The sequence below is a fragment of the Pholis gunnellus genome (assembly GCF_910591455.1).
Source record: "Pholis gunnellus genome assembly, chromosome: 20".
In the NCBI taxonomy this organism is placed as follows: Eukaryota; Metazoa; Chordata; class Actinopteri; order Perciformes; family Pholidae; genus Pholis; species Pholis gunnellus.
Genome location: NC_136547.1, coordinates 1,041,495 through 1,054,355, shown reverse-complemented (window position 1 = coordinate 1,054,355; position 12,861 = coordinate 1,041,495). Strand labels below are relative to the sequence as shown.

General features: G+C 43.6%; 1 protein-coding gene across 1 annotated transcript in view; it reads right to left on the bottom strand.

Moving 5' to 3' along the window:
• arhgef4 (Rho guanine nucleotide exchange factor (GEF) 4) overlaps positions 1-12,861 on the bottom strand; it is a gene marked incomplete at both ends in the record, with an annotated part of 76,779 nt that overhangs the window by 14,718 nt on the left and 49,200 nt on the right. Inside the window, 3 exons of the mRNA XM_079181526.1 lie at positions 5,006-5,185; positions 5,492-5,692; positions 6,262-6,441. Coding sequence (XP_079037652.1) covers positions 5,006-5,185; positions 5,492-5,692; positions 6,262-6,441 — 561 coding nt within the window. The remainder of the gene's footprint in view (positions 1-5,005; positions 5,186-5,491; positions 5,693-6,261; positions 6,442-12,861) is intronic.

Genomic DNA, 12,861 nt, shown 5'->3' with positions numbered 1-12,861 from the left:
GTTAGGGACTCAGCTCAGAGCCGGCCCTAACCAATTTGGTGAACTGGGCAAGATTTTAGCTGGTGCTGATTGCATTGCAGCCAATTCCACCACCAATCATAGTGTACAGAAACTGCTTAGCTTCATGTCTTTGAGATCAAGCTACACAGATCAGACTTTCTTCCGACGTATGCTAGTAGCACTCTGCTTCAATGGTAACTACTATGTAATAGATAAAACTATTAAATCATTACATTCTCTTTTTCACCTTTTTCCTCCTCCTCTTTTCTTGTTCTTTTTCTTTCCTGGGCTCCCGAGACCCTATTATTTAATGGGCTGCGTCATTATGTTATTGTGGGCTTTTTTGAAATATTTCAAAATAATATATAAAGTATTAATCTAGTAATATTAAAAGGTATATAATAAAAGGTATAAATATAGATTTTTTTTCTTCCCTGATTTCATGGATGGACGGGGCCCTAGCATTCGCCTATACCAGGGGTCGACATTTGCGGCGGCTCTTCAGCCCCTCTGTTGCGGCTCCCTGAGGCTTTGACAAAGAATAACATTGAAATAAATAACGGTTATTTATTTTTTGCAGAGTGGACAATCTTTCAAATGGAACGCCTCTTATCTTGGAGTTTGAGGTGATACTGTGTCACTGAAAATAAAAAATGTCTTAATATTTTGTCAACTAAAATGTGCGTCACATCCTATTACATCGCTATCAGGCGCCTTTCCCTGCAGGTGGCTAATCATGTTTGCAGACCCCCGCCCTCGGTAAACTATCAATGGATAAATCCAAAAAAAGAAAAGTCACGAAGGAAAATAGAGAAAAATTCTGCGTGTACGTATTAATTTGTTTCATTGCCAATGATGCTGGCTTACCTGAATGCTTGATATGTGGCAAGAAATTAGCAAACAACAAAAAAATCGAATGTTGAAAGACACTTCCAGAACAAGCACACAGCATTTGCTGAAAAGTATCATGATGGAGATGAGCGAAAAAGAGTGATTTCTCAACTGCTGCAGCAAACTGAGCAAAGTAAATATACTTTCGTGAAGTGGATCAAGTCTCCAAACTCAACTACTGCTGCTAGTTTTGTGGCAGCTCATGAGATAGTAAGGCGTGGAAAGCTGTTCACAGATGGAGAATACATGAAAGAATCGTTCATTAAAGTATCTGAGCATTTGTTCTTGGATTTGAAATTGTTCATTGTCCATTAAAATGGCAACAAACATCACCAGTCAGCAAATTGAGGACATCAATTCAGCTCCTGCTTTCTCAATCACCTGTGATGAGTCAAGAGATGTAAACGACATTGAGCAGACAGCACTGTTGCAGATATATGAACTCTGATGGGCCACAGGAAGAAATCATTGAATTAACACCGCTAAAAGGGCAAGCAAAGGGGGAGGACATTTGTGAGGCTGTTATGAATTGTTTAAAAGCTAAAGAAATAAACACAACCCGCATGGTGTCAGTGGCATGGTGTCAGTTGCACTTCATGGTAGTTAAGACAAGTCACTTAACCTCTTTAACACGAGGCCTCTGCTCGAAAATTTCATACCCATACTCAAAGGGGCTTATCTCTCTAACTACAAGGTCTATTTGAATAATTTCAATGGCATAATAACACTAACACTTGTGAGACATGTTAATATGTGTACATATTAGTGTATATGTTACTGGTTAATGCTGAATGAAGATAACACACAGCTCAAATTGAACATTTTCAGGTTCGCCTGAAAAAAATGTATTCATTTGAAATGATGCAGATATGCCCAAATCAACCCTCACAAGTCATAGCACAACAGGTCAGAAGTCTCTCAAAAAAAAGGCTTTGATAAAGTGAAGCAGGCCAGCAATATCGATGGTTTTGTACAGGTCAGCCGACGTCAATTTTGATTTTGGAAGCAGCACTTTCAGCTGTTTTATTGTCATTTGATATACTATATAACTATATATTTCACTTCTTTTATCACTAATAGTGTTCAATCTATCTAATACAGCAGTTTGGCATCATTTTGAGAGCCTGGGCCCTATATAAACCTGTAAAACAGGGCTCATCCTCGTCTGAATTCCAGTTTCACAGACTTCATTTGAACCTCACACAGCCTGTGATTGGCGGATTTTCACCTACGACGCAGCATCTTTGAGTTAATTGACAGAATTTTAAGCCAATAAAAATTGAAAACCGTGGCGCGCACCCCCAAGGGTCAAACCTATTCGCCGAAAATGAAAAAGACTACCTCTTCATCATACATGCACTTTTTTCACAGAACGTCAGGCAGAGACCGGGAGCACATAGCTGAAAAGATTAATTTGGGATTTTTGGCGATTTTCTTCCAGAAAACCATCTCAAGGTGCGAAGCATTTACGATATTTTGCTGTTTGGCTGTGTGTTAGTCTGTGGCTGATGGAGTATAACTTTTTAATGGTTTGAAGGAGAGGAATTTGGAAGATATGGTTGAATTCAGTGTGGAATGCTCATGCTCTCTGATATGCGGTTTGTCTGTGAAAGTGCCGTAGTTTTTGGTTGGTATCGGTAACGGAGAACATAGCTCGCCGAGTACTGGCGAAAAATAGGTGAAATTGTGGTACCACTTTGAGTACATTGTATTACTTTGTGTATATATATGTTTTTGAGTGAGTAAAATAGCTTACATTTTATCAGAATTTCTTCGTTACGTAGGTTTTTGATATATCATAAAATATCATTTTAATCGTTCGCAGAAGTAATTTGTACTACATGTGTGTACTGTGAGGGATTTAAGTTTTAAAGCGCTCCTAGCATTGATATTATGTGTTACAATATGTTTACTTGTAGAAGGTTTAAACTAAAAGGAGTTACTGAATGTATTGTGCCCTGTGAGAGAAACCAGAGAATTTATGACACTGCCATAAATTAATAAAGATCAGAGAGAGGGGGATGTTGCTGAAGAGTTTAGAGGAATGGGTCAAGAAGATGGCCGACGGAAGTCCGAAGGGTTCGGCCAATCACTGAGCTGATCGATTGGCTGTGGAATGTGAAACATGATACTTTTGAGAGACTCAGCAGGAATAAAGGATCTTCGAATTGCAGAAGATCCTCAGACCTCCTCCATCATGGGACAGACACACCATTCTGTCCTGTGGTGTGAACGGGGCCTCATATTTCATGGAATATTATGTTTGTTTTACTGTCGATAGTGTAATTCAGTTTGCATTTGTTTTGGCTTCTGTTGAATATTAAATACCTTTGATTTTAACCTGAACCATTTGATTCTGGCCCTGCTTGCTGATGGAACAAAGAGAGCAAGGGGGGGGGGGGCTGCTTCTTCTCCTCTGTGCTCTTCTTCTCCTCTGTTTGAGAAACTTCAGCCTCAACAGTACTCTGTCGCCCCCCCTCTAGCCCCCAAATTTGGGGGCTTCATGTGCTGTTCATGCTGAACAAAAGTGTCCAGGGAAAGGGAGGCACAGCTCTGCAGATGCTGGAGGATGTTTTGGCGTTTGAGCGCAAGATGACAGTGTTTGCCAGAGAGGTACAGAGAGGCATGCTCTCTCACTTCCCCTCCCAGAGAGAGAATAATCACATACATTAATATTTACAGCATGCAATTATCGGAATGCAAACTGCATTTGGGAAAAGATTCAGTGAGTTCAGGGAGGAAAAAAGCACATTATCCTTCCCCGTCACACCCCTGGACATCGACCCGTCCCAGCTGAACATGTTCGTATTCTGAAGTCAACCTGATCTAGTAATTGAACTAGCGGACATAGCTGATAAAGACTTATGGGTCTCGAAGATGTCGCCCGTCAGAAGGCCATCCTCACCAAAGAGCACAAATGGAGCAATATTGAAAACCTCCTCAAACCCGACAAACTTGTGTTTGAAACATGGAATGCCATTCCCGGCACTTACAAGAGCATTTAGAAGTATGCATTTGGAGTCCTGTCCATCTTTGGATCAACGTACTTATGCAGGCAGGTTTTCTCAAGCATGAACTACATCAAATCTAAATATTGCTCCCGCCTCACAGATGACAGCCTGCAGTCCTGTGTGAAGCTCAAAGTCACATCTTACAGCCCTGAAATAGAGAAACTCTGCAGCGATGTTCAGAAACAAAAATCTACCTCATATTAGTGGAGATCAGTTTGTTTTGTGTTCATACAGCTGTAGTAGCCGACGTGTGGCTTGCTAGACACAGTGAATACACCTTGATGAAAATCCACGGAGCTCCTCCGGACTGTTATGAACCAGACAAGATGGTGTTTAGTTTCCTGATATCTGGGACTCCCACAACACATACTAAGCAGTCCAATCTGGGGAAGATTTTTGATTCAATTATAGTGGCTTAAATTATTCATAGAATATTATTTCAACACACATTACTTTTTTTGTTGTGTTGATTTTATATAATATATATAATATACAATAAATATTTTAACTGCTACTGTGTAAAGGGAATACTGCTGTTAAAAAGCACCTTATTTGTTTGTGTTTGCAAACCAAATGTTGTTGCACTTTTGTTCATATAGCAGTACTTTTAAAATAAAAGTGTGCAATACTACTTTTTAATTAATTATTGAATTTTGCGCATAACAATGCAATTTATCGCGATTGTAATCGTTGCCCAGCACTAATTTATTTCAAAGTTAATTTATTTATTTTCCACAAATATGGGGAGGACTCCAGGCATAGTTCTGTGTTTAGTTGACCTCAATGTAGTCCTACACATGCCGGTGTATTTTTTTTTCTCCTCTTCATAAGAGTTTGATATTGTTATAACAGGTAAAATAGCAGTAAAATGTCAAGAATTGTCTTTATTCTTGTTCTATAATTTCATAAATACAACAAACTATAGTTTTTGTGTATATACTATAACTATATATAAAACTGTATAAGCTGTGGTATGAAATAGCTTTTGCAGCTCCAGACAAATTTGATTTGGTGGAAAATAGGGCAAAATGTCTCTTTGGACAGTAAAGGTTGCCAACCCCTGGCCTATACCTATGCCTGGGGTCAGTTCTGACTCAGCTTACATGTTCGAGGAAGCAGCAACCGATCTCACTGAGGTGTGGCTGCTCTTTGTTGAATTTCTTCTCCAGGCCTTTCAGGAACTTCTTCTGGAATCGGTAGATCTCTTCAATATTACCAAAGATGGTACGAAGCTGCTCTTCAGTGAACATATCTGTCCTCTTGCGGCACTGTTTGATGTAACCCTGAAGGAAACAGAAAATCAGATCATGCTGAACAGACATGGAACACAACATATGAATAAATACATCATGAAATCACACACAATACATACACAATAACCCATATAAGCATTAGCTGCTTGCTCCACTGCAAGTAAGCCCATACCAAGACCTGAGACCTGACAGCCAATCAGAAAAGATCATTTTTCCATGGTAATGGTAAACGGTTGTGTAAATTCAAGCTGATGCATAACAGTGTATAAATGTGTGTATAAGTGTATCAATAAATTACTTGTTTTACATAATGTTTAAACATGATCAAATCCAGACCTCACAGATGTCCTTCAGGTGCTTGATGTAGTCTCTCTCTGTGCTCATGATCTCATTGATGACGTTGGTCCTCATCTGTTCTTTGCAGGGTAAACCAGGTCCCAGCAACATGCCCAGACCTGCCCGGTTCTCCTCTCCAGCCTGAGCCTCCTCCAGGTGAGCTAGATACTCCTCCATGGGCTCATCCTGGTTCACACGCAACTGAGGAGGACACAAGTAACTATTAACCCCCAGGAAGACTTTTGGTTTTCCCCAGCAATTACCTGTGCATTTATTGTATTTTCAATTCTCTCTTCACAAAAATGTTCACATGAATGTGAACTGCAATTCCAATTTTGTGATAGCTTCTGGTTTACTGTTGTGCTAGTGATCTAATAGGGGGCAACTGTGGCTCATGGGTAGAAAGGGTAGGCGGTACGATCCTTGGCTACTACGTGTGCTGTGCCAAAGTGTCCTTGAGCAAGACACTAAACCCCTGACTGCTCCCCGGGCACTTCTCAGCAGCCCACTGCTCCCTATGTACTAGGGATGGGTTAAATGCAGAGAATACATTTCCCCACTGCAGGACTAATAAGCGATTGATTATTATTATTATAACCATTTTGATTCGCCTATAATCTTTAAAGTTGTTATTAATGACTTGTGGACCCATTTGTGATAACATAACGTGCTTTTCATGGGCCAAGTCTTACTGAGGATCCATTGAAAATACTCTCAGTATTGCAGCAGCTGCAGTCATTAATCAAACAGTGCAACTCAGTTTGTCTCACCCGTACAAAGCTGGCAGGGAACCAGCCCTCGCTCTCCATAATGCGACCCCACCACCACTCCTTGTTAGTGGCGTCCACTACTTCGATGACATCACCGGCCTTGAAGCCCAGCTCCTGGTCGTCCATGGTGACATGGTCCCAGAGTGCCTCAGCATACACCACGCTGCCATCACTGATCAGCTGCAGAGGAAGCACCAGAAGGGTCATGGCTGCAACAGGAGCACTTTCAGTCAAACCATGAATATCAAGGGTCAACAACCAGCCACGAAAATGATGAAGTAACATTCAACAATTTCAGTGTAACACAGGGTTCAAACCTTCTCAGTTTAACCAGTGATCTTCTTCTGCCATTGTTTCCCACAGGTTGACAAAGTATGTGAAGGGAGGTGAGACTGAAGGATTGTTCATTGTGCTGCTCTGACATCTGACCTCTAGGACCACATTGGCATGATTTTCAATCATGGAACATATGCTAAATAATGCTTAAGTCAGAAGGCTTACGTGCTGCCACGTTCACCAACTTAGTTTATTGTTTTTGGATGCTAACATTTCCTAATTAGCACTAAACACAAAGTACAGATAGATAGATAGATAGGTACTTTATTAATCCTGCAAGGGGACATTGCTAAAGCAGCATTTATAAGTACAGGGGAAATTTAAAGCAAAGCAATACAAATAACAGAATAAAAATATATACAATAAAATAGAATAATATTAAATTAACTAACTAAACAATAGTGCAAAGATTTAAACAAACAACAACAGTGTAGCGGTGTTATAGTTGTGTGAATGATCTGGCCAGAGGTGATTTATTGTAAAGTCTTATTGCAGTGGGCAGGAATGTTTTCCTGTATCTGTCCTTGTGACAGCGGAGCTGGATCAGTCTGTTCGAGAAAGTGCTCTGCTGACCCTGCAGTAGGTGTTGGTGAGGGTGGTCCGGGTTATCCAATATGGATAATAGTTTCTTTGTGTCCAGTTTGCAGCCAATGATGGAGCCGGCCTTCTTAACCAGTTTGTTAAGTCTGTTGGTGTTTCCGGCTCCAATGCTGCTCCCCCAGCAGACTACGGAGAAGTACAGTGCTTTTATCATATCGACTGTCTCACTGAGCTTTCTGTTATTGTTATTATTGCCTTGCTTTTGTTGCTTTGTCTGTAAAAGCACTGTAAATTCAGTTTTTAAAGGTGTTATATAAATAAAGTTATTATTATTATTATTAGACAGCACACTGCCCAGTCGGACAAACTGTGGTCTGCCTGTGAGGTAGTCAGTGATCCAGGAGACGGTGGACGTGTCTAACCCCACCATCCGCAGCTTCTCACTCAGCAGTAGTGGTTGGATGGTGTTGAATGCACTGGAGAAATCAAAGAAAGTGATTCTCACAGAGCCATCGCTTCTGTCCAGGTGCGATTGAGCTTGTTGCAGCAGGTAGATGATGGCGTCATCCACTCCCACATCAGGCTGGTTTGCAAATTGTAGAGGGTCCAGTGAGAATTTCACCTGCGGTCGGAGGTGGGCCAAGACCAACCTCTCCAGCACCTTCATCACATGAGATGTGAGGGCAACCGGTCGGTAGTCATTGAGGCCAGATGGAGTCGTCTTCTTTGGATCAGGAACCAAGCACAATGTCTTCCACAGCACCGGGACTTCCTCCTGCTTCAGGCTCAGGTTGAAAAGGTGTTGCAGGACATCAGACAGCTGGAAGGCACAGGTCTTCAGGACCCTGGGGCTGATGCCGTCAGGTCCTGCAGCCTTGCATTGGTGGAGTCTCTCCAGCTGTCTCCTAAACTGGCCAGTCGTCACAGAAAGAGGGAGGAGGGTGGTTATTGGTGGAAAAGCCCTTTGATGTTGAGGGCTCTGTGTCCATGCAGCTCACCAGGGGGGGAAGGGGGGAGGCAGAAGAGGTGTTTGGGAGGTGTGTTTTGTGGAGGAGACAGATAAGGGCTGTGAACTAAACCTATTGAATAAACTGTTAAGCTCATTGGCCCTCTCCAGGGAGCCCACTGGTTGTCTTCCTCCAACCTTGAAGCCGGTTATCTGCTTCATCCCTGTCCACACCTCGCTCACGTTGTTCTGCTAGAGTTTGGCCTCCAGCTTCCTCCTGTAGGAGTCCTTGTACTCCCTGAGCTTCTCCCTGTACTCTCCTGAGCTCGTCCCTGTCCCCAGACCGGCAGGCTGCTTTCTTCCTATTAAGAAGAACTTTCAGTTAACTTTCAGGTAACTGGTGATCATCACATCAAGATGGCGCCACGGACGGCTGCCTCGACGTGTTGGTGCGCATTGTTTTGTGATTTTGTCATTAATTCAGTTTTATGCTGCGATACTCTGAGCTCTTTCACAAGAGATGAGCTCATGAACATCAGGGGTACAACTCCAGCGGACTTAGTTCCAACTTTTCTGCTAACTTCTGTGGAATTACTGGACATTCTAGTCGAAGGTGCTCTCACCTTAGCACATGCAGTGAAACGACGTAGGAGAGAGAAACGGGCCAGAACGCTGGTGCGTCTTCGCACACGTGGATTTCGCACACCGCTGCCAGGCATATTTCTCTCAAACGTCCGCTCACTCTGCAACAAACTGGACGAACTTCAGCTACTGGTGGGGAAAGACAGAGACTTTTCTACATCTTCCGTTTTGTGCTTCACTGAGACTTGGCTCTTTGGATCGATACCGGACTCTGTGTTCCAGCTGGACTCTCTGACCACGTCATGGTCCATCTGATTCCTGCATACAGGCAGAAATTAAAGCTCTGTAAACCTGTGGTGAGGAAATTCAAGAAGTGGACCAGTGAAGCTGGAGGATCTTTGGGCGTGCTTGGACTGTACAGACTGGGATGTCTTCAGGACTGCTACCAACAGTCTGGATGAGTACACAGAGGCTGTAACTTCATATATCAAGCACCAGGGTGAGTTATAACAACGACAAACCTTGGTTTACAGCGGAACTCAGACAGCTAAGACTGCAAAAGGAACAGGCATTTAGGAGTGGGGACAAGGACTTGTATAAAGAGTCAAAGTACAGATTTAGCAAGGTGGTGAGAGACGCTAAACGACTGTACTCTGCGAAACTGCAACACCAGCTCTCAGCAAACAATTCTGCTTCTGTCTGGAGAGGCCTCAGACAGATCACTACAAGCCAAAAAGCCTCACACTCCATGAATGACCTCCGCCTGGCGGACGAGCTGAATGAGTTCTACTGTCGCTTTGATGGACAATGGGACAGTCCTGACTCCATCCCCCACAGCTCCATCAACCAGCCCCAGACCAACAGGTTCCCCTCCCCCAGCCCAACAGGGGGCCCATGTCTCTGTATCACCCATCCCAGTGTCCTCCCCACCCCCCTCTCCAGTGACGACTCTCTATTCTGGAGAGAGACGTCAACAGGCTTTTTAAAAAGCAAAACCCCCGCAAAGCAGCCGGCCCAGACTCTGTCTCCCCCTCCACCCTGAAGCATTGTGCTGATCAGCTGTCTCCGGTGTTTACAGACATCTTCAACACCTCCCTGGAGACATGCCACGTACCAGCCTGCTTCAAGGTCTCCACCATCATCCCCATCCCCAAAATCACAGGAATCAGTGACTACAGGCCCGTCGCCCCAACCTCTGTGGTCATGAAGTCCTTTGAGCGCCTTGTCCTGTCCCACCTCAAAACCCTCACCGACCCACTCCTGGACCCCCTGCAGTTCGCCTACAGAGCCAACAGGTATGTAGACGATGCAGTCAACTTGGCCCTTCATTTTATCCTCCAGCATCTGGACTCCCCAGGAACCTACGCCAGGATCCTGTTTGTGGACTTCAGCTCTGCCTTCAATACCATCATCCCGTCTTTGCTGCATGACAAGCTCTCCCAGCTGCACGTGCCCGACTCCACCTGCAAGTGGATCACAGACTTCCTGTCTGACAGGACGCAGCACGTCAAGCTGGGAAAACACGTCTCAGCCTCCAGGACCATCAGCACCGGTTCCCCCCAAGGCTGTGTTCTTTCCCCTCTGCTCTTCTCCCTGTACACGAACAGCTGCACCTCCAGTCACCAGTCTGTCAAGCTCCTGAAGTTTGCGGATGACACCAGCCTCATTGGACTCATCTCTGGTGGGGATGAGTCCGCCTACAGGTGGGAGACAGACCATCTGGTGACCTGGTGCGGAATGATAAACTTGGACACCCTGTGTGACTCCGCCGTCGACGCAGTGGAGTCCTTCCGCTTCCTGGGCTCCATCATATCCCAGGACCTCAAGTGGGAGCTGAACATCAGTTCCATCACAAAGAAGGCTCAGCAGAGGATGTACTTCCTGAGGCAGCTGAAGAAATTCAACCTGTCAAAGACAATGATGGTGCACTTCTACACTGCCATCATTGAGTCCATCCTCTGCTCCTCCATCACGGTCTGGTACGCTGCAGCCACTGCCAAGGACAAGGGCAGGATGCAGCGCATCATTCGCTCTGCCGAGAGGGTGATTGGCTGCAATCTGCCGTCCCTCCAGGACTTGTTCGCTTCAAGGACCCTGAAGCGAGCTAGGAAGATTGTAGCTGACCCCTCTCACCCAGGAGACAAACTGTTCATGCCCCTTCCATCTGGCAGGAGGCTGAGGTCCATCAAGACCTCATGCCACATGAACAGCTTCTTCCGATCCGCTTTCGGGCTCATTAACAGAGCCCGGGACCCCCACTGACTCTGTCATCCCCAGGACAAATTCCTACCGGTCACTCCCCTGCATCCCTTCTATCCCTTCTATACACTCAACACGTTACACTACACCAGTGGTGGGCCATCAGGGCCTGCAAAGCCTTCTCTGCTGGCCTAAACAGAATCACAAAGTTATAGCTATTTTATAATTTAATAATTTTACGTACATGACGAAGAGATTCTGATCAAAAGGACCATGTAACCTATTTTAATCACTCAAAAACATATATATACACAAAGTACTTCAAGGTACTACAAGTAATACCACAATTTCACCTATTTCTCGCCAAGAGAAGGCGAGCAATATTCTCCGTTATCGATCCCAGCCGCGATCTACGGCACTTTCACGCACACACTTCATATCCAGGAGCACGAGCACAACAAACTGCATCGAACTATCGCCTCCAAATTATTCTACTTTAAACCATTATAAAGTTACTATTGATCTGCCACAGATATCAACTCAGCCCATCATCATAAACATTGAAACGCTCCGTACCGTTTAGATGTTTCCTGGATGAAAATCGAAAAAAAAAAAAAATTAATCCGTGTGGCCATTTCAAAGCCGTGTCTCTGCTTGTTCTGACGAGCTTCTATGATGAAAATGAGTAATAATTTCAGTTTTGGCCAATGGGTTTGACCCATGGGGGCGGATCACAGTTTTCGATTATTTTATTGGCTTAAAATTCTGTAAACAACTCAAAGAACGAATGACTACACTGCCCAGAGTCTTCCGGGTTCAAATCTGTGGGAATTGCGCAAATCGGCCAATCACAGGCTGTGTTAGGTTCAAATACATCACGTAAAACTGAAATTCTGACGAAAATGAGCCATATTTTACAAGTTTTCATATGGCCCAGGCTCTCAAAATGATGCCAAACTTCTGTATTAGATAGATTGAACACTATTAGTGATAAAAGAAGTGAAATATATAGATATATAGAATTTAAAAGTACAATAAGACAGCGATATGTGCGCCTTCCAAAATCAGAATTGACGTTGGCTGACCAAAGCTGACCTGTACACCGGCATTGATTTCTCAGGCATACTTCACTCTATCAAAGCCAATTTTTTTTAAAGGACTGCTGACATGTTGTGATATGATTTGGGAGAGTTTAGGCCTGCCTGTGCATCATTTAAAATCAATAAAAGTGCTTTTTAGGCACACAAAAAAAACGAACCTGAAGATTTTCAATTTGAGCTGTGTGTAACATTCATTTCAGCATTTACCAGTAACATATACAATGATATGTACACATATTAACAAAGCTCACATTTATTTGTGTTATTTTGCCATTTAAATTATTCAAATAGACCTTGTAGTTAGCGAGATAAGCCCCTTTGCGTAAGGGTAGGACATTTTCGAGCACAGGGCTAAAAATAGGCTACATGTATCATAATTTATAAAAATATTTTTCCCATTATCTTATTTTCTCATTGCACAGCTCCTGTCTTCCTCAGTTGCTCTGCTTCCAGTGCAGCTTATTTTAAGTAGAGCTTTTATCCAATCAGATTTCACCTCTGTGTCTCTAGGTAAGAAGAGAGGCCCGAGGCCTGCAGACTCACCAGTGCCTCCATGTGCAGTTTAAGTGAATGGGCACGATATTGTTGATTGTCATAGTCTTCAACCAATCAGATCTTTAGTTTGAGATTCTTCGACGCGCCAGAGCGGCCTGCTGGCCTACAACTACGTCAGCATTACTCCAGCTCACTTTGCAGGTGTGAGGTGCAGTGTGTGCTGTGATTGGTCAGTGGGCGAGCACGTGACTATTGGAAAACAAAACTTAACTTGCCAGCAGAGCTTAGTTGGAGGATTAAGAGTTCAAATTGGAAGAAATAACATTTTTAGGGTTTTGATTGGTGTAGTTTATTTATTTTTTTACCTAGCTTTGTTTTTTTAGCACTCAATGGCTGAATAAG